We start from the raw sequence: 25667 nt of genomic DNA on the forward strand, positions 1-25667 counted from the left end.
GATATAAGACTAATAAATTTTAAAAAGTGACTAAATTTTGTATTAAATGTTTATTCACATCCTAGTCATTAAACCAATTTATGACGATAACAAAACAATATCCAGTTTATAGATTTTTTTAAAATTTTTTAATTTGATACAAGAATCTAAATTATTGCTTAGAAACTAGTATTATATATTTCAAAGCAGTGCCAACTTTACAAAAAAAAAAAAAAAACGAAGACCATTGTCATATTATTACCCCTATATGGTGTAACCGTAAATGTTTCAATGTAATAGAAATTATATGAAAAATACAAAAATACTCAACATTTTAAAAGTTAATAAAATAGTCCAAATATTTAACCCTTGACTTCAAATTATAAACTGAAATCACAAAAGTTAAACAACAATTATAAAGCCTTTTAACAAGACCAAAAAAAGAGTTAAATAATTATATATAGGTTTAAAAGCTTAACCCTTATTATGTATCTTCTTTATTGAAAGAGTTTAATCCTTTTTTAATGTGAAAATACCAAAGATATTTTTCTTAATGTACATTGAATTTAACAGATCGGTAGATGGAAAATTAGCATTTTCAATAAAAAGAAAAATATACAATATCAACTTAGATGGGACGATATATGGAAAAACTCACTGTCACCTCATATAAATAAAGCATTCATCTTACTTACACATGCAACCAAGAAAATAACAAAAGGGCACAAAATCACATATTTTGTGGAAGTGTCGATTTTTTTCCTTTTCTTTTTTATTTTATTTTTTCCGGCCAAGTCATGGCGAACTATCGATGGCCGTCAAAGCTATCGAAGTTATCACTCAGAGCAAGACAAACGAATCTATACCGCGTGATTCTAATCGCTATCCTCTGCGCCGCCTTTTACTACATCGGAGTATGGCAACACTCCGGCCAAGGACTCTCACGCTCCTCCCTTTCGAACCACGACCTTACGTCCGTGCCCTGCACGTTCCCTCACCAACCCGCACCGGTTCTCAACTTCTCTGCCCGTCACTCAGCCCCTGACCCACCTCCGACGGCGACGGCGGAGCGTGTCACTCAAATCCCGCCGTGCGGCGTCGAATTCTCGGAGTACACGCCGTGCGAGTTCGTGAACCGGTCTTTAAGTTTCCCAAGAGAGAGGCTTATATACAGAGAGAGACACTGTCCGGAAAAACACGAGATGCTCCGGTGCCGGATTCCAGCGCCGTTCGGTTACAGTGTGCCTTTCCGGTGGCCGGAGAGTCGTGATGTGGCGTGGTTTGCTAACGTGCCGCACACGGAGCTAACGGTGGAGAAGAAGAATCAGAACTGGGTGAGGTATGACAAGGATAGGTTTTTATTTCCTGGTGGTGGTACGATGTTTCCACGTGGAGCTGATGCTTACATCGACGAGATCGGACGGTTGATAAACCTCAAAGATGGATCCATTCGGACAGCCATTGATACTGGATGTGGGGTAAGTTAAGATTACTCTCTTTTTTTGTCTTCTTGATCTTCTTGTTTCTTTGTACTATTTATGTGATGTCTCTGTTTTTTTGGCTCTCTGTTCATGTTACCATGTTCATCCCATGCTTGTGATGTCATACATTTTGAATTTTTCTGATTGTTTCTTTTGAAAAATTGATGTCTCCTTTGTTTTTGCAAATTTACATGGTCATTTGTTTTGGGGTTTGGAGTAGATTTAGTGGAACTAAGTCGTAAATAAGTTGTATAGTAGCGTGTATATATAGATTCATGTCAAACTAATTGATGATTGTGCAAATTACATTGAAACCATCTATTGATGTTCCCTGTGTTCATAGATCAATGCATAGGATAATTAGTAGTTGCTTTAGGTCAAATCAGAGAAATTTATTTCCAATTTGGCATGCCATACCTAATTAGATTTACAAAGTTTAGTCATATACTAATTGTTAATTGTTTATTTAAAATGTTTTAAATTTAATAATTTTGGTCATAAAATCTGTTCGTGTAAAAAAGTTTATGACAAGAAGAATATTCTGACACGGCAGAGTGAGAATGATACAGATACGATTGTCGTAATATGGAAATAGTAGCATTGAAGTCACAAGTAGTTTAAAAAAGTCAATAGGATCAAATCTGGAAACAAATTTGCTAAGTATTCCAAATTTTAGGTTTCTCTTATTGGCAACGAATTACAACTTTCCAATTTTTAGTATATTGTTGAATCAGGCTGTAATACCTTTCTTACTATCTCTTTAATCCCAACAAGTAATTAAATAAATTGATAGGACAGCTAAGTAAATGCTGGCTAGAGAGCCTTCATATAGAAACTATGGATTTCTTAGCATCGATAGTTTCAATCTTTAAATAGAAGTAAAGTGGTCAAAAGACTTTGAAAACTATGTTTTTTTCTGTTTTTGTCTTATAGATGTAAATGGGTAAATTTAATTAAACTAATGATGCTATTAGGTAGCGAGCTTTGGGGCGTATCTAATGTCGAGGAACATAGTAACGATGTCGTTTGCACCAAGAGACACACACGAAGCTCAGGTTCAGTTCGCACTCGAGAGAGGAGTCCCTGCCATTATCGGAGTCTTAGCCTCTATTAGGCTCCCATTTCCGGCCAGAGCGTTCGACATTGCTCATTGCTCTCGATGTCTCATACCTTGGGGACAATACAGTAATATTATTCTTAACCTCTCAAGTTACATTTTCATTTTGCATTCGGTTTCTTGTGTGTGTGTGTGTTGACTACTGTTTTGGTGTGAGCAGATGGGACGTATCTGATAGAGGTGGATAGGGTACTGAGACCGGGCGGGTATTGGATTCTGTCAGGACCGCCGATTAACTGGCAGAGACAGTGGAAGGGTTGGGAAAGAACCAAAGACGATCTCAACTCGGAGCAGACTCAAATCGAGAGGGTCGCTAGGAGCTTGTGTTGGAAGAAACTGGTGCAGAGAGAGGATCTTGCAGTATGGCAGAAACCCACCAACCATATTCACTGTAAGCGCAACCGGGTAGTTCTACGACGCCCTCCCTTCTGCCACCGGACACTACCCGACCAGGCCTGGTATATTTGATTACTAGACAAGAAGAGATGGTCTCACTAGAAAGGAAGTTTTGTATTTGACTCCATCATGGTTTGCTCTGTTTTGGGTTTTAGGTACACTAAGCTTGAAACATGTTTGACGCCGTTGCCGGAAGTAACAGGATCTGATATCAAAGAAGTAGCGGGTGGGAAGTTGGCAAGATGGCCTGAGAGATTAAATGCTGTTCCTCCGAGGATCAAAAGTGGAAGCTTGGAAGGAATCAACGAGGATGACTTTGTCAGCAACACAGAGACATGGCAGAGAAGAGTGACTTACTACAAGCGCTTTGACCAGCAGCTCGCAGAGACGGTAAGATACAGAAACTTCCTTGACATGAACGCTCATCTTGGGGGTTTTGCCTCAGCCTTAGTTGATGATCCTGTATGGGTCATGAACGTTGTCCCCATGGAGGCCAGTGTCAACACCCTTGGAGTCATCTATGAGCGAGGGTTGATCGGAACGTATCAAAACTGGTAAGGTTCCTATTTCTAATAACCGAATAAGCATTCTTTTGGGAATAATTCATGGATGTTTCTATTTTTATACCATTAACTCCTAAACAGGTGTGAAGCGATGTCAACTTACCCACGAACGTACGATTTCATCCATGCTGATTCAGTGTTCAGTCTGTACAAAGACAGATGTGACATGGAAGATATCTTGCTAGAAATGGACAGGATTCTAAGACCAAAGGGAGGCGTGATCATCAGAGACGACATTGATGTGTTAACCAAAGTGAAGAAGATAACAGATGCGATGCAATGGGAAGGGAGAATAGGAGATCATGAGAACGGACCTCTTGAAAGGGAGAAGATTTTGTTTCTTGTGAAGGAGTACTGGACCGCACCTGCGCCTGATCAGTCATCAGATCCTTGATCAAGCTTGGAATAATTCATAAAATTCGTAGCTCCATTTTTTTTTCTTCAAATATTTTGTAAAGACATATAGACTTTTGGGGGAGTGAAGAGAACAAATAGCAGATCAATTGTTTCAAACCGGAGATTCATTGGGAGCAAATGAACTAGAGAGTTTAGTACAAAGTGTGTGACTATGCATGCATTTAGATAATAAAGCGCTTACAGACTTAACAGTACACTGAACTCAACTAGTTTCTGCTACCATCAGATCAGGTTACATTGTTACACCAATAGTTCCAGAAACAACGCTTCTTGTTTGTTGGTGAGACTGAGTTCCTCAAAAGTTAAGGCACCGTCTTGAAGGCTGAAAGCACGTCGAGGATAAGGTCTAACCTGTTTACCAACAACATTCACGTCACTTATAAAGCATGTAGTACCATAAAATATAATCCAAGATGTGAGGGATAGAAAGAAACTTGAATCCTTAGAAGTTGCATTGAACTAATGCAGGAGAATAGCTACCGCAGATCACAGGGCTTACCACTCTATATGTGCCAGGTTTGACTAATCCAGCAGCATCTATGAAGTCAAAAAGGTACTGCACTTCAAAAAAAAACAACAGTCAGGGAAGCTTGACTACGAAAAATGTTTACCTCACTAATCAATAGAGACTCATGAACTTCACCTTAAGCTTGTCTGATTTGAGAAAGCGACGACCATGACGGCTGCTATCTGGCATTCTAACGAGTAGAGTGATGGCATCTTCATTTTCAGCTGATGGCTCGATGGGAAGCACTGGCTTCCTTGTAGTGGAAGATCTCTCAGATTCCTGCCATAAGCGACCCAAAACAGTGGAAATAAGAACTAAATAAAACTGAAGAACCGAAGGAATATCAGCTTTCACTGGAGAGGGCATTACAACCCAAAATAACTATTAAGGATACCTAGAATTGGATATCTAGTCATATTATCAATGTTAACCATACTAAGTTCTACTATGGATTTACGACAGACTAGATGTTCACAGCCTAGATTATGTTCCAATGAATGAATCTCTCACAAGAAAATCGGATTACCTCTTCAACGACCTTCTTATCGGGAGATTGTGACTCCTTGTGAATTCCAGGTTGATTATTATATGAAGTATTTTCTTTAGCTACTCCACTAAACAGTGCCTTTTCCAGCATTATTGCCTCTTGTAGCTCTTTTGACGGAATGCCACCCCACTAGTAGCAGTCAACAAGAGGTGAAAACAAGGTAAGACGAACACATGATCAACTAGAAGCTAGTCACTACGTATATGTTAATTTGTTCTTGACTGGCTAATTTCACTGATAAGAATAATCGAACTTGTATCAAATAATTAACCTCTTCAGGATAAGAAGCTTCAACATTCTGGTGATCCTGTCTGTGCTGAGAGCTGGTATTAATTGGTTGCTTTTGTTTCATGTCTTCACGCATGTCTTGCACTGAAGAGCTCCCAGGCTTCAAGTACAAAGGTTTTAGTTAGCAAGATAGCTTAAAAAGTTTCAACACATTATATTAAGGAGAAACTAATAAAAGTGTGGCTAACTTAACATGGATGTCCACCACCTAAACTGGTGGAAACTGTAAAGGGAAGCATCCCAAACTATAGTAATGGGCATGCATATATATTATTCGATAGCTTATTAACCAGAAGTGTGGAAAAGGCTTATCAGAGGTGAAGAGAAATTTAGTTCCACACCTGATATCTGCTACTTTCATTCGTATTAGATTGACAAGGATCGTGATGCTCCACGGACTGGGGCGTAAATTCAGCTAGTTGGTCTCTGAACGCACTCTCATGCTCTTCCATCTGAAAGCCATGTATGCTAAGTTGCGACATCGCGTACATGGTACATAGCAGATGAGATATCTATCAATGCCTACCTCTAAGGACATCGAAATTGCACGGGCAATGTCTTCATCTTCTCGGTTAATAACCTCTCTTGGAGATAAAACGCTAGATGGATCCTGCATCAATATAAGACAAAAAAAGAAGGGAAAATGTGTAAAGCTCATGCAAAATAGGAGCTAGACAGGGTGAAGCTAGAATACTATACATTGTCCAAACTATATCTTGTGTTGTGACGACCCTCTTGAAAGTCCTTCTTAGAGGCCTCAATGGCAGCTCTGATCATTTCTTCTTCAGCATCATTGCCATAGACGGGTGATTCACCATCCCTATCTGTCCCACCATGGACCTGGGATCCGTAGCTTGGTGAATGTCTAGCATAACCATCTCCAACCTGTCCAAGTCCAGGAGGACGAGCCTGATCATTTCCCCAGGTAGAGTGAGCAGGGAACCCTGTTACTTCTCCTGTTTGAGATGATGGAGAAGGACTTCCAGAGAGAGCAGAGCCACTGAGCTGCCTAAAGAGATTTCGTCTGTAATTGGGATCTAGAAGCAAAGAGGGTCTAAAAGCCCGAGCAGCAGAAAGGATAGATGGAAGTGCGCCTGGGACTGGCCTAGACTCGTTGACTGTTCTGGACTCGCTACCACGAACGTGATTGTTACCTTCCACAACGTTGTAGTCTGGACGATTGTCTAAGCTTGAATCATCATAACTGGAAGAACAACCCAACAAAACAAACAACTTACACCATTGGAAAACAAAATCATAGAAGAGAAAACTCAAAACTAAGGAGATTGAGAAACATACATGCTTCTTTCCACATCTCTAAAGTGGCCATTGATGGCTTCAGGGAGATTGTTGCCATGTTCCTGCTCAAAATTTTACAAAAGTTCAAAAGAACGCAACGAGATCTACTCAAGGATAGACAAATCAAAATTCCTATACCGATCCTACACAACCTAAAACCCTAACTCTCCCAATTCCATTGCATTGCATTTCAAATCTATCTGAAGCATTTACACATTGGATCACAGAATCAGAGAATCTAACCATATCTACTCAATTCTGTGTGTGTGTGATAACAAAATCAATCTTGCCCCAGTCATAGTCATGTCCTCTCAAGAAAATAAAGATTTGACGAAGAAAGAAAAAAACGAACCTCAAGTCTCTGAATCGCGAGGGACTCGGACGCACCAGTGATGCTCATATAAGACTGGATGGAGTCTCTCGTCGGACTCACCATTTCCGCCGGAGAAATCGGTGGCTGTCGGTTCGAGAACAACGAGTACGCCGGGAATTATAAAATGTGATTTGGTTTGTTTAAAATGAAGTTTTTGATAAACTGATTCGAACCGACAGGTGATGAGTCGCCCACAAAAGGTGATGTAATCTGAACTAATTTCTAATCAACAATTACTTTTTTTTTCCATATAAAATAAACTTTAATTAACACTTTAACAGTCTTCAACTTTTCTCTGTATACAGTATTTATTTTCTAAAAATTTCATATAAACTTAAAAGCATATTGAGGCCATGAATGGCTGCCTGTTTTTTTTGTTGGTTTTTAGATTTTGGTTTTTAGTTTTTGGATTTTGGATTTTGATTTTTTGAGTTTTTGATTTTTGGTGTAGATCTTAGTATTTGTAAAATCTGGTAACTTGATTAGTTTTTGGTTTTTATGTATAATAATTATTTTTAAAATAGTAAAATAAATATTATAAAATAAAAAAATACAATAATGTAGAAAAAGTATGAAACGTAGATCTTTTATAGTAAAAAAGTATATAAGAAAAATAGTTTAATAATAACAAATATGCAAGTCTTTAGGAAATATCTTTAGAATAGGTTTTAATTTGTTCATTGCACAGAAAAAAAGAAGGTTTCGTTTGTTTTGGAATTTAATAAGTAATTAAAATAAATATATATATATTAGGAAAAAAAAAAAAAAATCACGCTGAAAACCCAAAAAATGTGGTTTCTAGATTTTGTGAAGGAATTGCTAAAATCCTCTAAAAACTGGTTTTCCTAAATTTTAGGAAATCTATTTTTTCATAATCGTGAATGGCTCCAAAAATAGATTTTTCAGAATCTAAAGCCAAAAACCACTCTAAAATCAGGTGCTGTATACAGAGAATAAATAAAGCCAAAAACCACTCTAAAAATTTCATATAACATATTTCAAAAAAATTCAATTAGTTTTCAATATTGATTCTCTTTGTTTTTTTTTCTTTTTCAAAATTGATATCAACATTTTAAGCCAATATTCATTATTGCTAAATGATACATAATTGGGGGAAATAAAACATTTCAACTTTGCTTTTATTTTTACTAGGGTTAATAAGACAAGTAAAAGTATAAAGTAGGAGGAGAGGGAGGAATGAGAGGTATCTAGATTCTGGATCATGTTTGAAGGGGGAGGGAGAGAATCCGTAAGTTCTCTCAAATCTTGTATTCCGATATCTCTATAATAAAGAAGTATTTTCATTGCAATCTGTTCTTACAAGTTTGAGGTACTAATACTTATCAATATATATATATATATATAAAACAAAAAATGTGAAAACAAAGAGGTGTGAAACAAAAAGGTGCAAAAACTAACAAGTGCAAACATTGAAAGCTAGGGGTACGACGAAGAAACACAAATTCTAGATCAAAATATTGCAACTTTATATAAACAAAGAGGTGTAAAACAAAAAGGTGTGAAAAATAACAGCTGCAAACATGGAAAAATGGGGGTGCGACGAAAAACACAATTGTTGGATCGAACTTTGCAACTTTTGAGATCATTAACAAAGGGTGAGATCATTAATAATACTTAAAGAATAAAAGCTCTTTTCAAAGTCCATAAAAAACTGTATATATATATATATATATATATATATATATATATATATATATATATAAACAAAGAGGTGTGCAAACAAAAAAGTGTGAAACGAAAATGTGTGAAAACTAACAAATACAAAAATTGAAAGCTAGGGATAAGAAGAAGAAACACAATCGTTGGATTAAAACATTGCAACTTTATATAAACAAAGAGGTGTAAAACAAAAAGGTGTGAAAACTAATGGGTGTCAACATTAAAATCTGGGATGCAACGACGAAACACAATTGTTGGATCGAAAGTTTGCAACTTTTGAGATCATTAACAAAGGGTGAGATCATTCATAAAACTCAAAGAACAATTTTTTTTTCAAAGTTCATATAAATATGTATATATATAAAAACAGAGAGGTGTGAAAACAAAGAGGTGTGAAACAAAAAGGTGTGAAACAGAAAGGTGTGAAAACTAACAAGTGCAAACATTGAAATCTAGGGGTACGACGAAAAAACACAGATGTTTGATCAAAACATTGCAACTTTATATAAACAAAGAGGTGTAAAAAACATGAAAACTAACGGGTGTCAACATGGAAAGCTAGGGGTGCGACGAAGAAACACAATTGTTGGATCAAAATTTTGCAACTTCTGAGATCATTAACAAATAGTGAGATCGTTAATAATACTCAAAGAAAACTTTTTTTTCAAAGTCCATAAAAATCTGTATATATATAAAAACAAAAAGGTGTGAAAACAAAGAGGTGTGAAAACTAACAAGTGCAAACATTGAAAGATAGGGGTAAGATGAAGAAACACAATTGTTGGATCAAAACATTGCAACTTTATAAAAACAAAGAGGTGTAAAAAAAAAAGTGTGAAAACTAACGGGTGCCTACATGGAAAACTGGGGGTGCAATGAAGAAACACGATTATTAGATAGAAACTTTGCTACTTTTAAGATCATTAACAAAGAGTGAAATCATTAATATACGCAAAGAACAAAATTTCTTTTCAAAGTCCATAAAATTTGTATATATATATAAAAACAAAGAGATGTGGAAACAAAGAGGTGTGAAACAAAAATGTGTGAAAACTAACAAGTGCAAACATTGAAGGCTTAGGGTACGATAAAGAAACACAATTGTTGGATCGAAACTTTGCAACTTTTGAGTTCGTTAACAAAGGGTGAGATCATTAATAATACTCAAAAAAACAAAAATATATATTAAAACAAAAAGGTGTGAAAACAAAGAGGTGTGAAACGAAAATGTGCGAAAACTAACATGTGCAAACATTGAAAGCTAGGGGTACGAAGAAAAAACACAATCTTTGGATCAAAAGATTGTAAGTTTATATAAACAAAGAGGTGTAAAATATGTGAAAACTAACGGGTGTCAACATGGAAAGCTAGGGGTGCGACGAAGAAATACAATTGTTAGATGGAAACTTTGCAACTTTTGAAATCATCAACAAAGAGTGAGATCATTAATAAAACTCAAAGAGCAAATTTTTTCAAAGTTCATAAAAATCTGTATATATATAAAGACAAAGAGGTGTGAAACAAAAATGTGTGAAACAGAAATGTGTGAAAACTAACAAGTGCAAACATTGAAAGCTAGGGGTACGACGAAGAAACACAATTGTTGGATCAAAACATTGCAACTTTATATAAATAAAGAGGTGTAAAACAAAAAGGTGTGAAAACTAACTGGTGCCAACATGGAAAGCTGGGGGTGCAACGAAGAAACACAATTGTTTGATCAAAACTTTGCAACTTTTGAGATCATTAACAAAGGGTGAGATCATTGATAATACTCAATATACAAAAAATCTTTTCAAAGTCCATAAAAAATCGGTATATATATAAAAGCAAAAAGGTGTGAAAACAAAGAGATATGAAACAAAAATGTGCAAAAACTAACAAGTGCAAACATTGAAAGCTAGGGATACGACGAAAATATAAAATTGTTGGATCAAAACATTACAACTTTTTATAAACAAAGAGGTGTAAAACAAAAAGGTGTGAAAACTAATGAGTGCCAACATGGAAAGATGGGGGTGCGACGAAGAAACACAATTGTTCGATCAAAACTTTGCAACTTTTGAGATCATTAATAAAGGGTGAGATCGTTAAGAATACTCAAAGAACAAATTTTTTTTCAAAGTCCATAAAAATCTGTATATATATAAAAACAAAGAGGTGTGAAAACAAAGAGGTGTGAAACAAAAAGTGTGAAACAAAAACATGTGAATACTAACAAGTGCAAACATTGAAAGTTAGGGGTACGATGAAGAAACACAATTGTTGGATCAAAATATTGCAACTTTATATGAACAAAGAGGTGTAAAACAAAAATGTGTGAAAACTAACGGGCGCCAACATGGAAAGCTGGGGGTGCGATGAAGAAACACAAATGTTGGATCGAAACTTTGCCACTTTTGAGATCGTTAATAAAGGGTGAGATCATTAATAATACTCAAAGAACAAAAATATATATAAAAACAAAAAGGTGTGAAACAAAAAGGTGCGAAAACTAACATGTGCAAACATTGAAAGCTAGGGGTACAACGAAAAAACACAATCTTTGGATCAAAAGATTGTAAGTTTATATAAACAAAGAGGTGTAAAACATGTGAAAACTAACGGGTGTCAACATGGAAAGCTAGGAGTGCGACGAAGAAACAGAATTGTTGGATCGAAACTTTGCAGCTTTTGAGATCATTAACAAAGGGTGAGATCATTAATATAACTCAAAGAACAAATAGTTTTTAAAGTTCATAAAAATCTTTATATATATATAAAAACAAAGAGGTGTGAAAACAAAGAAGTTTGAAACAAAAAAGTGTGAAACAGAAAGGTGTGAAAACTAACAAGTGCAAACATTGAAAGCTAGGGGTACGACAAAGAAACACAATTGTTGGATCAAAACATTGCAACTTTATATAAACAAAGAAGTGTAAAACAAAAAGGTGTGAAAACTAATGGGTGCTAACATGGAAAGATGGGGGTGCGACGAAGAAATACAATTGTTCGTTTGATATTTTGCAACTTTTGAGATCATTAACAAAGGGTGAGATCGTTAAGAATACTCAAAAAGCAATTTTTTTTTTCAAAGTCCATAAAAATTTGTATATATATAAAAACAAAGAGGTGTGAAAACAAAGAGGTGTGAAAGAAAAAGTGTGAAACAAAAACATGTGAAAACTAACAAGTGCAAATATTGAAAGTTAGGGGTACAATGAAGAAACACAATTGTTGGATCAAAATATTACAACTTTATATGAACAAAGAGGTGTAAAACAAAAAAGTGTGAAAACTAACGGGTGCCAACATGGAAAGTTGGGGGTTTCATGAAGAAACACAATTGTTTGATCAAAACTTTGCCACTTTTGAGATCATTAACAAAGGGTAAGATCATTAATAATAATCAAAGAACAAAATTTCTTTTCAAAGTTCATAAAAATCTGTATATATATAAAAACAAAGAGGAGTGAAAACAAAGAGGTGAGATCATTGATAATACTGAAAATACAAAAAATCTTTTCAAAGTCCATAAAAAAATCAGTATATATATAAAAGTAAAAAGGTGTGAAAACAAAGAGATGTGAAACAAAAATGTGCGAAAACTAACAAGTGCAAACTTTGAAAGCTAGGGTTATGACGAAGAAACACAATTGGTGGATCAAAAGATTTTAACTTTATATAAACAAAGAGGTGTAAAACATGTGAAAACTAACAGGTGTCAACATGGAAAGCTAAGGGTGTGACGAAGAAACACAATTGTTGGAACGAAAATTTGCAACTTTTGAGATCATTAACAAAGGGTGAGATCATTCATAAAACTCGAAGAACAATTTTCTTTTTCAAAGTTCATAAAAATATGTATATATATAAAAACAGAGAGGTGTGAAAACAAAGAGGTGTGAAACAAAAAGGTGTGAAACAGAAAGGTGTAAAAACTAATAAGTGCAAACATTGAAATCTAGGGGTAGACGAAAAAACACAATTTTTTGATCAAAACATTGCAATTTTATATAAACAAAGAGGTGTAAAACAAAAAGGTTTGAACAAAGAGGTGTGAATCAAAAAAGTGCGAAAACTAACAAGTGCAAACATTGAAAGCTGGGGGTACGACGAAGAAACACAATTGTTGGATTAAAATATTATAACTTTATATAAACAAAGAAGTGTAAAATAAAAAGGTGTGTAAACTAATAGGTGCCAACATGGAAATCTAGGGGTGCGACAAAGAAACACAATTGTTGGATCAAAACTTTTCAACTTTTGAGATCATTGATAAAACTCAAAGAGCAAATTTTTTTTCAAAGTTCATAAAAATTTGTATATATATAAAAACAAAGAGGTGTGAAAACAAAGAGGTGTGAAACAAAAATGTGTGAAACAGAAAGGTGTGAAAACTAACAAGTGCAAACATTGAAAGCTAGGGGTACGATGAAGAAACACAATTGTTGGATCAAAACATTGCAACTTTATATAAATAAAGAGGTGTAAAAGAAAAATGTGTGAAAACTAACGGGTACCTACATGGAAAATTGGGGGTGCGACAAAGAAACACAATTGTTAGATCGAAACTTTGCAACTTTTGAGATCATTAACAAATGGTGAGACCATAATAATACAAAAAAAATAAAAACTCTTTTGAAAGTCCATTAAAAAATCTGTATATATATATAAATAAAAAGGTGTGAAAACAAAGAGATGTGAAACAAAAATGTGCGAAAACTAATAATTGCAAACATTGAAAGCTAAGGGTACGACGAAGAAATACAATTGTTGGATCAAAACATTGCAACTTTATATAAACAAAGAGGTGTAAAACAAAAAGGTGTGAAAACTAACGAGTGTCAACATTGAAAGATGGAGGTGCGACGAAGAACACAAGTGTTGGATCGAAACTTTGCAACTTTTGAGATTATTAACAAAGGGTAAGATCATTAATAATATAATACTCAAAGAATAATTTTTTTTCAAAGTTCATAAAAATCTGTATATATAGATATATAAACAAAGAGGTGCGAAAATAAAGAGGTGAAACAAAAATGTGTGAAACAGAAAGGTGTGAAAACTAATAAGTGCAAACATTGAAAGTTAAGGGTACGATGAAGAAACACAATTGTTGGATCGAAACTTTGCAACTTTGAGATCATTAACAAAGGGTGAGATCGTTAATAATACTCATATAACAATGTTTTTTTCAAAGTTCATCAAAATCTGTATATATATAAGAACAAAAAATTGTGAAAACAAAGAGGTGTGAAACAGAAATGTGTGAGATAGAAATGTGTGAAAACGAACAATTGCAAACATTAAAAGCTAGGGGTACAACAAAGAAACACAATTGTTGGATCAAAACATTGCAGCTTTTGAAATCGTTAATAATATAATACTCAAAGAACAAAACCTCTTTTCAAAATTCATAATTATCTGTATATAAAAACAAAGAGACGTGAAAACAAAAAGGCGTGAAACAAAAATGTGTGAAAATTAATAACTGCAATTTTTAAAAGATGGGGGTACGACGAAGAAACAAAATTATTGGAAAAAAAAAACTTGCAACTGTTGGGATCATTAATAATTTTAAACCGTTAGATGAGATAATAGAAACAATTTCATCTATTAGATTAAAATTGACTTCCAAAATTGAATTTGCTATTATATATAGATTTTCCCAATTTTATCAAAAACTCTAATAAATAGACCACAAATATCAAGCCTTCCACATTTTTTCGTTTTTTTTTTTCAAAGGAAAGAGGTAATTATGTATATTTTTGTCAAAGATGTACATGTACATATTCTTTTTGAATATTTACCATTCGATCTTCTTAGGTTTTTTTTATGACTGGAATAATCATCAAATACATTACCTATTAAACTTATCTCAGTATCTAACAATATTATTTCTCTTCCAAATCTATTTTTCTAATTGAAAAAGGTATTAAATATGTCGTTTGCATCGTTTAATTTTTTTCAAAAAATAATATTTAAGTCTCCTTTTCTTACTCACAAAAAAAAAGCAAAGTTGAAATGTTTTTTCCCCAATTATGTATCATTTAGCAATAATGAAATATTGTCTTAAAATGTTGATATCAATTTTTGAAACAATTTTTGTGAGTAATATTTAAGTGTTTGTGAGTATTGACATAATTGAACTTTCAATATTATAAGTCTCTTTGATATGTGTGGTCTATTTACTAGTGTTTTTCATAACTGAAATAATGACATATTTAAGTGCTTGTGAGTAAGAAAAAGAGACTTAAATATCATTTTTTGAAAAAAAATAAACATGAAAATGACATAACTATAAACTAACCTCAAATTTTATGATGTCGGCATATCGTTACTTGACATGAATGAATATCATCATATATAGTTGAGAGTCTCTCTCAAATCCTCCAATTTAATTCTTACTTGGTCAGATCTTTCACTATCTTTTTTTTTTGTTTTGTCTTTAACAGAAGAAACATTTTTTGGGGTAAAAAATGCAACAAGTTCTTCTAACATACTCATCGTTAATTTTTGATTAACACATTACGTATCAAATTCATCTAAGTATCTAGCCATTATTCATTCAAAAAAAAGTATCTAGCCATTATTTTCTCCCTTTATATATTTTTTTGGTAATGATTATTTCTTCTCTTTCTAATCTAGTACTAGTATTGTTTAATTGCAAAAATATTAAGGCCATGAATGGTAACAATTATTAAGTGGTTTTTTGGTTTTTAAATTCTAGATTTTGGTTTATGGTTTTTAAATTTTTACATTATTTAGAAAAAAATGAAAAAAAAGAAACAAAATTCAAGTCACGACTAAAAAATGTAAAAGTAGAGTAAAACATAGATTTTGGTTTTCCTTTTAAAATTGACAAATAAACAAAAAAAAACATCCCAATCTGGATTTCCTAATTTTTTTTAGGAAACCCAAATTTTTCCATAAATCGTAATTGACATTAAAGTAGATTTTTGGAAAATCAAAGACTTTTAAAATCTATATAACCCACCACTAGCCAGGCCTTAAATCACCAAACCTTCCATAGTCGATATCGAGATCAAAACCTTGCTCATCTCTCAGGTTAGGAATACGATGAATAAGCCTACCGGAAGCAAGCTAGGGCTGTAACAGCCGTGTTTTGGGACATCAATCTGTGTCCGGTTCCCTCCGGCTTTGATCCTAGTCGGGTCCGTCCGTGTCTAAAACGGTATTTGAAGAAACGCGGTTACTCTCGTCGTCGTGTCACCATCACTGCTGTTGGCGTACTAGCAAACGTCCCCGCTCGCATCCTTAGAAGTGTCTTTTCCAGTGGAATCTCTCTCATTAACGTCCCCTACGGTTCAGGTTCTTCAGACACTCGCGGGGTTGTTTCTGCGTTTGCCGAGAATAATCCACCTTCTGAAGCTAATATAATGGTCATATCCGATCCGAATATCTTCACTGGTGTTTCTGGCTACTATAAACACCACCTTCTTCAGCCATGTCCCTATGATTCTCTTCGAAGCCTTCTTGAGCAAGATTCAGGGGCACCTGATGAGGAAACAGTTGAATCTGCCCTGTGGGATTGCCTAGTATGCCAGCGTGATCCTCCTAGCCATGTCTTTGAGGATCTCATCACGCATCTCCATGGCGAAGAACATGAAGAGTTACTTCAAAAACGGATCACACTTGATAACGGTGGTGCTCCTCCCCGAGCTCGTTCTCGACGGGAACCTTTCATGACGTGGGACTGGTGTCCTCTGTATCCAGGACCAAGGGTGACAAAGCAGGAGGCTGTAACATTTGTCTTCTGGGACATCAATACGTATACTGTTCCCCGTTGCTCTGATGTTCCTCTGGTTGCTCCGTGCATTAAACGGTTTTTGGTGGATCTAGGCTACATTGGTCCTTGCGTCTTCATTGCCGTTGGCCTGTTAACAGACGTCCCTGTTGACATCCTGAGGGCAGTCTCTTCCTGTGGAATCACTCTAACCAATCTCCCCTACGGTTGTTCCGAGGACATTAAGCGTCTCCTTATTGACTTCATCCAGATCCATGATGAAGATGAAGTTCCAGCTAATTTTATGGTCCTATCCGTTACTAAAATCCTGGAAAATGATTATGGTGGATACCTAAACAGCATGGGTTACAACCTTCTTCCGCCGTTTCCATATGCTTCTCTTCAAAGCTTTCTCCCGGTATATTCAGGGGGGCTTGATGAGGAGTACTATAAGTGCAGCAGTAGTGAATCTTCCTCCTACTGGTTTTGCTCAGTATGCCACCCTGGTCTTGCATACAAAGGCTTTGATAGTTTCACCACGCATATCTCTAGTGATGAACATCTATCCAAGTTGGTGGACCCGTTGCATATAAAAGATGAGAGAAGCAAGGAGGCTGTAACATTTGTCTTTTGGGACATGAAGCAGTGTCCGGTACCCCCTTGCTTTGATCCTCGTCTGGTCGGTCCGAGTATTAAAGGGTTTTTGGAGAAAAGTGGCTACACTGGTCCTGTCAAGATCACTGCCTTTGGAGCACTAACAGACGTCCCTCATGACATCTTGAGAGGACTCTACTACGGTGGAATCTCTTTTGAACACAACTCCGATAAAAGTACCATCTTGATTAGGCTTAGTGAGTATGCCTTAGACAATCCATCTCCAGCTAATTTTTTGGTCATATGCGATCCGGAGATAATCGAGGTTACTTTTCAGTTCCTAAGTTCGAAGAAGAAACACAACCTTCTTCAACATGATTCTCTTGAAAGCTTTCTTCCGGAAGTGTTGCTTGGTGATGAGGAAGGGGATAAGTACCGCAAGTGCATTAGTGAAATGGTTGAATCTGCCAGCTTTGTTTGCCATGATTGCTGCCCTCGTGATGTTGAGAAAGACTTTGAAAAATTCTCCACGCATCTCTCTAGTAGACGGCATCAACGGAGGATGTTGGACTTTTTGCCTTACAATGTTCGGTTTCTTCGTCAGGATGGGGATGGTTCCTCCTACCATGGTGACAAATCAAGCCAAGGGAAAGTGCAAGAAACAACGGAGGGCGTAAACAAGAACAAGAGGAAGAGGAATAATAATAATGATAAGAAGAATAATGATAATCATCAGACAAAGAAGAAGAAGAGGAATTATGATGGTAATATAGTATTCCCTCTGTATCGATGATGTTTTAGAAAAAACATTTAATGTTTAAATATAAATGCATTATTTATTTATAATAATGTTTTTTATAACTATTAATCAATAGTAATTCACCAAACTTTAATATTTTTATTTAATAATTTTTGAAAATTACAATTTTTTTAGCATTAATTGATAAAAATCAATCTTTGTGATACAAGAGAAAATTCTAGAAAATCATAGATTATATTGTAATCGAATTAAACTGTGAGTTTTTTTTTTTTAACACTTAAACTTCATTAATTAAAGAGGTATAGTTACAGAGTTTAAAAGTGATTGAATACAGACAGGAATAGTGTGATGAAGGTTAAATTCTGAAATCATAGATTGTTGTGCTTTAGCAAGTTTATCAGCGGGAGCATTTGCCTCACGAGCGATCCATTTAAATTCAACAGCTTCAAAACGTGTGGACCACCCTCTTATCTCCTCAATCCAATTATATATGTCGAAGCGAGGACTTGTTTCATAGAGGTTTCTGACAAGCAATTGGCTATCACCTTCAAAGATCACCTTCCTGTAACCACTTAGCCATGTCTGTTTCATAGCAAAACAGAGACTTTGTAATTCTGCTTCAAGGGCGTTCGAAACGGGTTTGCCAGTAATCTGCCCTGCTTCCTTAAATGTGCCTTGATCATCCCGGATTAACCAAGCCCCAGTTGCTCTTCTGTTTCCATCAAGAAAGCTTCCATCATAATTACACTTAAACCAATCCATGGGGGGTTGTCTCCAACTTCTGTTTTGCAGTCTGTGTGCGTTACTATTGACTGTAGTGGTATGAGAAGAATTCTGAATTCCTACAGAACTCAACCATTCATCTGTTTCCTCCTTTGCCTCTCGAAGTTCACGTTGCCAACTTTTAGATAGATTCCGGAAGGTGAGTTTGTTTCTGCTTGTCCATAGCTTCCATAGAATCCAAAATGGTAAATGTGATAATCTATCATATATCCTGCGATGTTTATGGAATTTGAAGATCTTTTTCATCTTATCCTCAACTGTGACTACTGGGTCCAGCAGACATCGAATGGGGATATTTGACGCCCGCCAGATTTCTTGGGCATGGGGGCATGAAAAGAAAAGGTGTTCCGTAGTTTCTCTCTCTATTGTGCATCGTTTACAGATGTCATTTGCAGAAATATGACGCCGATCAAGTTCTGCGCCTGTAGCCAAGGCGTTTGAGAGAAGGCACCAGAGGAAGTGTTTAAACTTCGGTGGTGTTTTTGTTTTCCATATCTCTTTCTTGAGTAGGGGGTCTCCTGGTGGTGGTCTATTATCAAGCATCAACTCCGGATGATGAGTTGCAAGCCAATATCCTGATTTCACGGTATATAATCCATCCTTCGTATAGTGCCAGCCCAAATAATCATTGTGTTGCCATATGCTGACTTTGATGGAAAGGATTGTAGCGGCATCATCCATATGGATTCGTTCGCGTACAAGGTGGGTATTCCAATCACTCTTATCTGGGAGTAAGAGGTTGTCAACTGTGGGAATATCATCTGACCGGTAATTAGGAGCTTTCCGTGGAGGACGTGGAGGGTGGATTGGAAGCCAAGGATCCAACCAAGTTTGTATGTGATGTCCATCACCAACAGTGTATCGTAGACCCTTCCAGAGTAGATCACGACCTAGTAGTATCGATTGCCAACCAAAAGATGGCTGGACTCCTCTATTAGCATTAAGAATGTTCGAGCCTGTGAAGTATCTTCCTCTCAGAACTCGCGACAGAAGGCAGTTGGGGTTTTGCAATATTCTCCAAGCTTGTTTCGCCAAGAGAGCTTCGTTGAACTTCTCAATGTCTCTGAATCCAAGACCTCCTTCCTTTTTCAAAAATTTCATACGGTCACAGGCTACCCAGTGAGTTGTGTTCCCTTGTTGTTGAGTGTTCCACCAATAATGTGCTAGAATTCTTTCGATATCTTCGCAAATTTCTTTGGGAAGCTTAAAACAGTTCATGGTATAAACTGGCATTGCAAGTGCTATTGCTTTCGGTAGAATCTCCTTACCTCCTTGGGAGAGAAATTTATTATTCCAGCCTCTTGTCTTTCCCCGAATTAAACTGTGAGTTTTGAGATAAAAAAATATATTGTAAAAAAAAAAAAGACAAGAAATAATTATAATTAAATAAAGTATGTCGGTTGATTGAATATATTAAAAACTCTCTTGTCTCTCTTTCTCTATCTCTAATCCTAAAAATACCCAAATTAAATTCCTTCTTAGGGTCACAATCGTCGCTCACTTCTAAGAAGATGTCAACACAATTTATCGATAAGAAATTAGGTGAATTAATCTCTTTCTTTCTTTCTCATCGGATTCTTCTTCATTCTTTTCGTTGATTTCTGCATCTGATTGCCTCAATTTGCTTTTGCGCAGCTTTTTTTTTGGTCTTTCCCAATTTCAATTTCGTTTTTTTTTATGAACATTCTCCAAAATCTTACCTTGTTATTTTTTGATAGAATAGAGTAGATTTGAGTTTCTTGGTCCGATCTTGTTAGTCACCGGAATGATCTCTGTTCGTTTTGTGTCAATGCTCTCATTGTTGTTGATTTATAAAGTTTCAATCTTTGATTTATTTGTAGGGTGAAACTGAGTTTGGGTCAAATCACAGGAATGGATTTCGTAAACAATCTTGATACCGACACTTCCCTCTCCATTCTTTCTTGTCTTGATGATCCTTCTGATATTGTCCGTGCTAGTGCTGTCTCACGCTCCTGGCGTCAATTTGGTAATCCTCATACCTGTGTTGTTTCAATGTAATCTGAGTTATCTCTGTTGAATCTTGATTATGCTGAATTTTAATGTTTCGAGAATGGTTTTTTTTTTTTTTTTTGGCATTTGTAGTGATTAATTACAATCTCTCCAAGAATCTATGCTTGAAGCTGTTCCATGAGCTATCTAATGTGAGTCATATAGTAGAAGAAACACATAATGAGTCCTCCGAAGCCGGGTCAAGCAGTGTTATGGACACACGGCTACTTGAGAAAGAGCATCGGGCTTACGCCTTATTGGCTAGAGGATGCACGTCCTCCCCTATCCAAAGCTGTATTGCTGATGCCATCGTAGCTTCTAGTACTGATAATTTCCCTGCTGAAAGCATCTCGAACACACTCGACGAACCTGATCGGATTGGTGAAACCCCTTCATACTGGTCGAGTACAGGGCAACACAAAACTTCGGTGCCTGAAACGCTTCTTTACAGGTTGATGGGTGATTTGTGTGTCATTACCGAATTCAAAGTTCAGCCTTTCCAAGGTAACAACCCCCCTTTGTCAAATGTTTCTCTGATTCTCTCTCTAATTGAGATTTTTGTTGCTTTAACGGTTTACACACTTTCTGTAGCTTTTTTCCAGCGCGGTCATCCGATATACTCTTCACATTATGTTCGTATCCGGTTGGGTCACCACAAGAATGACAACTCACCACAGTACAACAATTCAGAGGATAAAAAAGGTGAGCCAGGAAAGAGTTATGTTGAAAGCAACTATGTATGGACTTACACTTCACAAGAGTTTTCGATGGCTCAGGTGTGTTACAAGTTACAAAGTCACTGTCTTCCTTGGTATAATATATAAAGCTTGTTTCCTGAACTGTGATGATGGTTTCTATGAGTAGGAAAATCTATTGCAGACCTTTAAGCTTCCAGAACCCGTTCTTTGCATTGGTGGGTATGTGTTAGTCGAGTTTCTAGGTCGAGTTCAGACACAAGAAATGGATGGCCAATACTATATATGGTACATCTTCTCTCCCTTTTGCTCTAGGCTTGTTTAAAAACTTTACAACTTGTGCAATGTGAAAGTAGTTTATGTTGGTTGTCTTTGCAGCGTGTCGCATGTTAAAGTGATGGGAAGATCACTAGCACAATCATTTCGAGTGCAGAATGTGGATGACTGTGGAAAATTTGGATTGAAGGTTTTGAGTTACAGTGATCCAAAAGATATGGTTGTGATGGATGCAGAGGAGGACGAGATGGATGCAGAGGAGGTTGAGATGGATGCAGAGGAGGAGCAAGACCAGTCTAGAGGGATTAGAAGCCTTGAACAGCTCTTGAATTACTTGCACGGGCATCCTCTTGATGTCGTGGACATCGAGTATGTTTTGCCTGAGTCTGACAACGAGGATGCTGAATCAGACGATGAGGTTTAATTACTAGTTCCAGTTATTTTGGCTTTGTTTTTAAATGAACCTTTAGGTGTTTTTCATCTTTTGCGAGCGGTTTTAAAGCTTCTTCTCCAGCCATTTTGGCTCGGGTTTTTTTATATTATATTTCATCTTATTAATAAAACCGAGTGTTACAGTTACAGACCTTAACAGAAGTTAACAGCTATTTTGGCTCTCTCTTCCCTTTTTGTGTTGTAAAAGATTGTCAAGTTTCGGAAATAATGTTGTAAAACAAAGGAAGAAAGGTTTCTAGTTTGTGCCGTTAACTTGTCATTCCAGAGACTCGATCAATGTTTTGAACATCTAGCAACCATAGGAGTTTATTGGAATTTTCAAGAAACCACACTTACTATAAATCACAAACGAATATCTCATAAGCATTGTTCACGAGACAGCCGCAGAGCAATGCGGATCTTCATAACTTAAGGTTTGCTCCTGATCTGAACCCTGTCCCTCCTCCAGATCCAATTCGAGGTCAGAGAGGCTGATTCCATCCTGCATCAGTTCTTCATCTAACGCTTCATGTGCCTGCACTTGTAGCTGAACAGCAACATTCTTGTTTGAGGACTCCCGCGGACTCAATGTGATTTCATGAGGCCCCGGAGACTCCTCAACGCTCTCCAAAGGATGATAATCTCGCTCTTGGAATTCATATTCCCCTGTCCAAGACCAAATTTGGTTACTTCAAGTACCATAGGCGACCAAGACTAGGATTAAAATAACAAGAAGTTTCACATCATTAATACCAAATCTCAAAGCAGAACCTGAATCTTAAGTAACCTTAAAACAATTGCATAAATAACTTCCAAGATACAATATTATTTGTGAACTGAGAGACTCACCATAAGCAACAGAATCGGTAACAGATTGAGTGGACAACGTTTCTAGTTCTTCCTCCATACAAACCGGTTCTGGCTTCTTTTTCTCACTACCTTCTCCAATTTTCTTTATCTCTGTTGGTTTTTTTAGTGTTGGCTTTTTCTAAATAAATCATAAGAGTTTGCACATTGGTTGATATAAGTTACAAAAAAAGGAGATCGATCAGTGAAACTCACCTATATTTGGGACAGCTTGTAAAGTTTTCTTTTGTAAGTCATCTGCGCAAATGAGCTTTACCTTCTTCTGTTGTCCTAAATCAACGCAACAATCCTTTTCTGTCTGTTCTCCAGTGTCTCTATCGGCTCTTTTCTTTCTGTATTTACCTTGGTTAAGTTCATCTGCATAAAACAAAGTTTAGTAAACCTCAACAGCGAACAAAAACGCATCAGGAGATGAAGTGGAGATGTTTACCATCTGTTTCTCTGAACTCATTCTGCATTTCTGGACATCCCAGTTCTGGCTTCTTTGTTATAGCTTCATTGTTCTTGTTACTTTTCTTAAGCTCATCATCAAGTCTCCTGACTGTAAACTGGCACAGAATTTCTAAGCAGTGTTCCACGAGCGGCTTCGCCAGACGTAATTCGGCACCTCTGCGCCGACATTCTACAATGGAATCGTCTTTCACACATGCACCCAAAACTGTTAACACACAGAGAGAACAATGATTAAAAGCTAGCATCTCCCATGATTGTCATGAAAACATAGGAGTCAGAAGCAAGGATTAAATTAAGGATCTCATCCGACTTGTTATGTAAAACATGGATATATTTAGCGTCTCAAACTTTTTCATGAAAACATTAACCACCAGAAGCATGGATTAGGGACATGTTTTGCTTACCAACAACCGGAATCTCACAAATCAACCTGATTTTATCAAGAAGTTCGTACTTATTTATCTCAATCAAGCGGAGCTCTGCCAGTACAAGATCAATCTTTTTATCTTTGTTATTGATGAAAAGCGGCAAATCATCAGCTCTTGTAGTAGCCACAACTGTGACATAAAATTAAACGTAAACAAACCAGTAGGGTGCTCAGCAATAACAAAAAAAATGCGAGATGGTTTTATCAGAATCATTATTTCTAGCATTGGGTGGTGATATACCTTCATATCCGGATTTGCGAATCATCTCTGACAGATTCGCCAGCCATGTCGCATCGCTGTCCAATAGCAAAAAACAAATTTTATCTGAGAATCTCTCTGTTGCTTTAGTATTTTCCATATTAAGATCCTCTTCTCGGTTCAGAAGCCTCGTAGAAGTAGATAAGACGAGACACTTACTCGCATGAAAATACACACAAAGCGGCTTTCATAAGCGGAAAGAACAAAATCTAAAGTGCTTAAATTGAAATTCATTCGCAAACGTATCAAGAGCTAAACCTGGACCAAGATACATTTCATAGATGCAACTCCGAGTCGCCACGTTTCACCATGCGCTGCGTTGCAAAAGATTCTAGTCAGAACCTACCATACATAGAGATAGTCACTGAAATGAAAAGTACTAATAAACGTGTTCATCTGACGGATACAAGCAGTCCACGGTTCTTTTCTTGGTCATATATGCAATATGTCAAAGTATATGATCTTCAGTTCATATAAGATTGGACGAACTGCAAATCAATCAGTCAAACAAATAAATCTTGCTTATGTATACTTAGTAAGAACTTTCAAATAGACACTTCACAATTCTAACCAAAAAAAAAGCTGAAATTTATCAGGAAACAAAGCTTTGAAGATAACTATCAAGTATAAACTGTGCAAAGAAACCAGAAATTGAGTGCAAATATGAAGAGATCGTGCAACATAATTTGTGACCGTGACCAAAAATATGGCTATTGAATCAAAGCATAGTTAGCTTGCAGAATGGGCTCATGTCATCGGTGTCGTGAGCCCATTCTTAAAGCTAACTATTTTTAAGACATCAGAGCTTTTGCGGTGCAGTGCGTGTTTCCTGTGAATATGCTAAAGATATGCCGTTGCAATAATGGCTGGATGAGTGTATACATGACATGCTGTTTAAGGATTCATGTTCACACTTGTAGCAAACAATAGGAGGTAGAATTACAGGGCCAAAACGCAAAAAGAAAAACTGAATAAAACCATTACCTTTTCACCAGTAATCGTTCGGCGTCACCTTTGAAGACAGACTGGTTAAGTTCAACGCAATTATCTCATTTAGTCCATCCAATTATTCAACAGCCTCTTTCTCTTCAATCAGCCAATCTTGTACTTCTCATGATTCTTCTCGCTCGCCACGACTACCACAAGACCTATGCATATCCTATAGTCTGCACGAAGTATCTCCGCACATTTATGGATGTCTTTCACAAAATAAAGTTTGGGAGAAACAACTGCAGTCAAATAGAAAAACGTCTAAACAAAAGCATCTGGACAAACCTTTTGGGTACCAGTGATGGGAACCTGCGCACAAACAACAACGTAGCCTTGATCACACACTTAGCCCCAAAGACGAGGCATCCTGTCAGAAGTGATAGGAGCATTCACATGGCCTTCACTGTTTAGCTGAGCACAGAACCAAAAACCAGAAATTTACTGAGCATGTAGTGAGAAATAAGGTAAAACCAATTTTTTAACAGATTTATCAACAAAATTAAAGAACACGCAAACTCATTTTTTACCAATTGTGATAAGTTTTTAATAACAATAAGTAACTTTTCTTTAGCAGTACCGACTACAATAGACATCGCAAGGTCACTGTACCTTGTGACTAGACACATGAACTAAGGATATAGCAACCCTCCAACAAACCTTTTGAGTTTCGATTAAAAAATGATAAACTAACAAGCACGTAAGCAGAAGCTCCAAATCTTGCTACACGTAGAGCGAAACATCCTA

General features: G+C 36.3%; 5 protein-coding genes across 6 annotated transcripts; 3 read left to right on the forward strand and 2 right to left on the reverse strand.

Moving 5' to 3' along the window:
* Positions 1-505: 505 nt before the first annotated feature.
* Positions 506-4094, forward strand: LOC104712226 (putative methyltransferase PMT15). The gene is made up of 5 exons (XM_087493748.1): positions 506-1457; positions 2435-2645; positions 2738-3035; positions 3129-3527; positions 3618-4094. Exons 1-5 carry the CDS (start codon positions 777-779, stop codon positions 3928-3930), a joined length of 1902 nt encoding a protein of 633 aa, XP_087349874.1. The 5' UTR covers positions 506-776; the 3' UTR covers positions 3931-4094.
* LOC104712217 (plant UBX domain-containing protein 9-like) lies at positions 4040-7269 on the reverse strand. Its single transcript, XM_010429067.3, has 10 exons — positions 6948-7269; positions 6596-6657; positions 5996-6500; positions 5823-5906; positions 5638-5748; positions 5280-5396; positions 4988-5137; positions 4597-4740; positions 4453-4509; positions 4040-4304 (listed from the first exon to the last, which is right to left on the reverse strand). Exons 1-10 carry the CDS (start codon positions 7029-7031, stop codon positions 4194-4196), a joined length of 1425 nt encoding a protein of 474 aa, XP_010427369.1. The 5' UTR covers positions 7032-7269; the 3' UTR covers positions 4040-4193.
* An 8044-nt stretch (positions 7270-15313) lies between these two features.
* LOC147948044 (uncharacterized) lies at positions 15314-17764 on the forward strand. Its single transcript, XM_087488743.1, has 2 exons — positions 15314-15320; positions 15720-17764. Exons 1-2 carry the CDS (start codon positions 15314-15316, stop codon positions 17762-17764), a joined length of 2052 nt encoding a protein of 683 aa, XP_087344869.1.
* A 2068-nt stretch (positions 17765-19832) lies between these two features.
* LOC104712275 (F-box protein At4g00755) lies at positions 19833-22170 on the forward strand. Its single transcript, XM_010429136.2, has 6 exons — positions 19833-20056; positions 20356-20501; positions 20618-21028; positions 21116-21300; positions 21389-21507; positions 21598-22170. The coding sequence occupies exons 2-6, from the start codon at positions 20387-20389 to the stop codon at positions 21917-21919; spliced, it is 1152 nt and encodes a 383-aa protein (XP_010427438.1). The 5' UTR covers positions 19833-20056; positions 20356-20386; the 3' UTR covers positions 21920-22170.
* On the reverse strand, positions 22145-25334 carry LOC104712235 (putative two-component response regulator-like APRR8). 2 transcript variants are annotated; one of them, XM_087478857.1, is made up of 9 exons: positions 25209-25334; positions 24918-25099; positions 24192-24247; positions 23916-24087; positions 23652-23804; positions 23225-23452; positions 23051-23151; positions 22777-22915; positions 22145-22593 (listed from the first exon to the last, which is right to left on the reverse strand). In XM_087478857.1, exons 3-9 carry the CDS (start codon positions 24210-24212, stop codon positions 22319-22321), a joined length of 1089 nt encoding a protein of 362 aa, XP_087334983.1. In that variant the 5' UTR covers positions 24213-24247; positions 24918-25099; positions 25209-25334; the 3' UTR covers positions 22145-22318. The 2 variants fall into 2 exon arrangements, with proteins under 2 accessions (XP_087334983.1, XP_087334980.1); XM_087478854.1 differs by having other exon boundaries at positions 22777-22887; positions 22990-23151.
* Between the last annotated feature and the right edge of the window lie 333 nt (positions 25335-25667).

Source organism: Camelina sativa, chromosome 2 (genome assembly GCF_030686135.1).
Source record: "Camelina sativa cultivar CO46 ecotype springtype chromosome 2, ASM3068613v1".
Classification (NCBI taxonomy): Eukaryota; Viridiplantae; Streptophyta; class Magnoliopsida; order Brassicales; family Brassicaceae; genus Camelina; species Camelina sativa.

Excerpts from the sequence above, each read along its gene's own strand:
- LOC104712226 (XM_087493748.1), top strand. The coding sequence starts at position 777 with ATGGCGAACTATCGATGGCCGTCAAAGCTATCGAAGTTATCACTCAGA. Across the intron at positions 1,458-2,434 it reads CCATTGATACTGGATGTGGG|GTAGCGAGCTTTGGGGCGTA; the intron begins GTAAGTTAAGAT and ends TGATGCTATTAG. Across the intron at positions 3,528-3,617 it reads ATCGGAACGTATCAAAACTG|GTGTGAAGCGATGTCAACTT; the intron begins GTAAGGTTCCTA and ends ACTCCTAAACAG.
- LOC104712217 (XM_010429067.3), bottom strand. The coding sequence starts at position 7,031 with ATGGTGAGTCCGACGAGAGACTCCATCCAGTCTTATATGAGCATCACT. Across the intron at positions 6,658-6,947 it reads TCGCGATTCAGAGACTTGAG|GAACATGGCAACAATCTCCC; the intron begins GTTCGTTTTTTT and ends AATTTTGAGCAG. Across the intron at positions 6,501-6,595 it reads AGAGATGTGGAAAGAAGCAT|TTATGATGATTCAAGCTTAG; the intron begins GTATGTTTCTCA and ends TTGTTCTTCCAG.
- LOC104712235 (XM_087478854.1), bottom strand. The coding sequence starts at position 24,212 with ATGAAATGTATCTTGGTCCAG. Across the intron at positions 23,805-23,915 it reads TCGCAAATCCGGATATGAAG|TTGTGGCTACTACAAGAGCT; the intron begins GTATATCACCAC and ends TTTATGTCACAG. Across the intron at positions 23,152-23,224 it reads TGAGTTCAGAGAAACAGATG|ATGAACTTAACCAAGGTAAA; the intron begins GTAAACATCTCC and ends TGTTTTATGCAG.
- LOC104712275 (XM_010429136.2), top strand. The coding sequence starts at position 20,387 with ATGGATTTCGTAAACAATCTTGATACCGACACTTCCCTCTCCATTCTT. Across the intron at positions 20,502-20,617 it reads ACGCTCCTGGCGTCAATTTG|TGATTAATTACAATCTCTCC; the intron begins GTAATCCTCATA and ends TGGCATTTGTAG. Across the intron at positions 21,029-21,115 it reads CAAAGTTCAGCCTTTCCAAG|CTTTTTTCCAGCGCGGTCAT; the intron begins GTAACAACCCCC and ends CACTTTCTGTAG.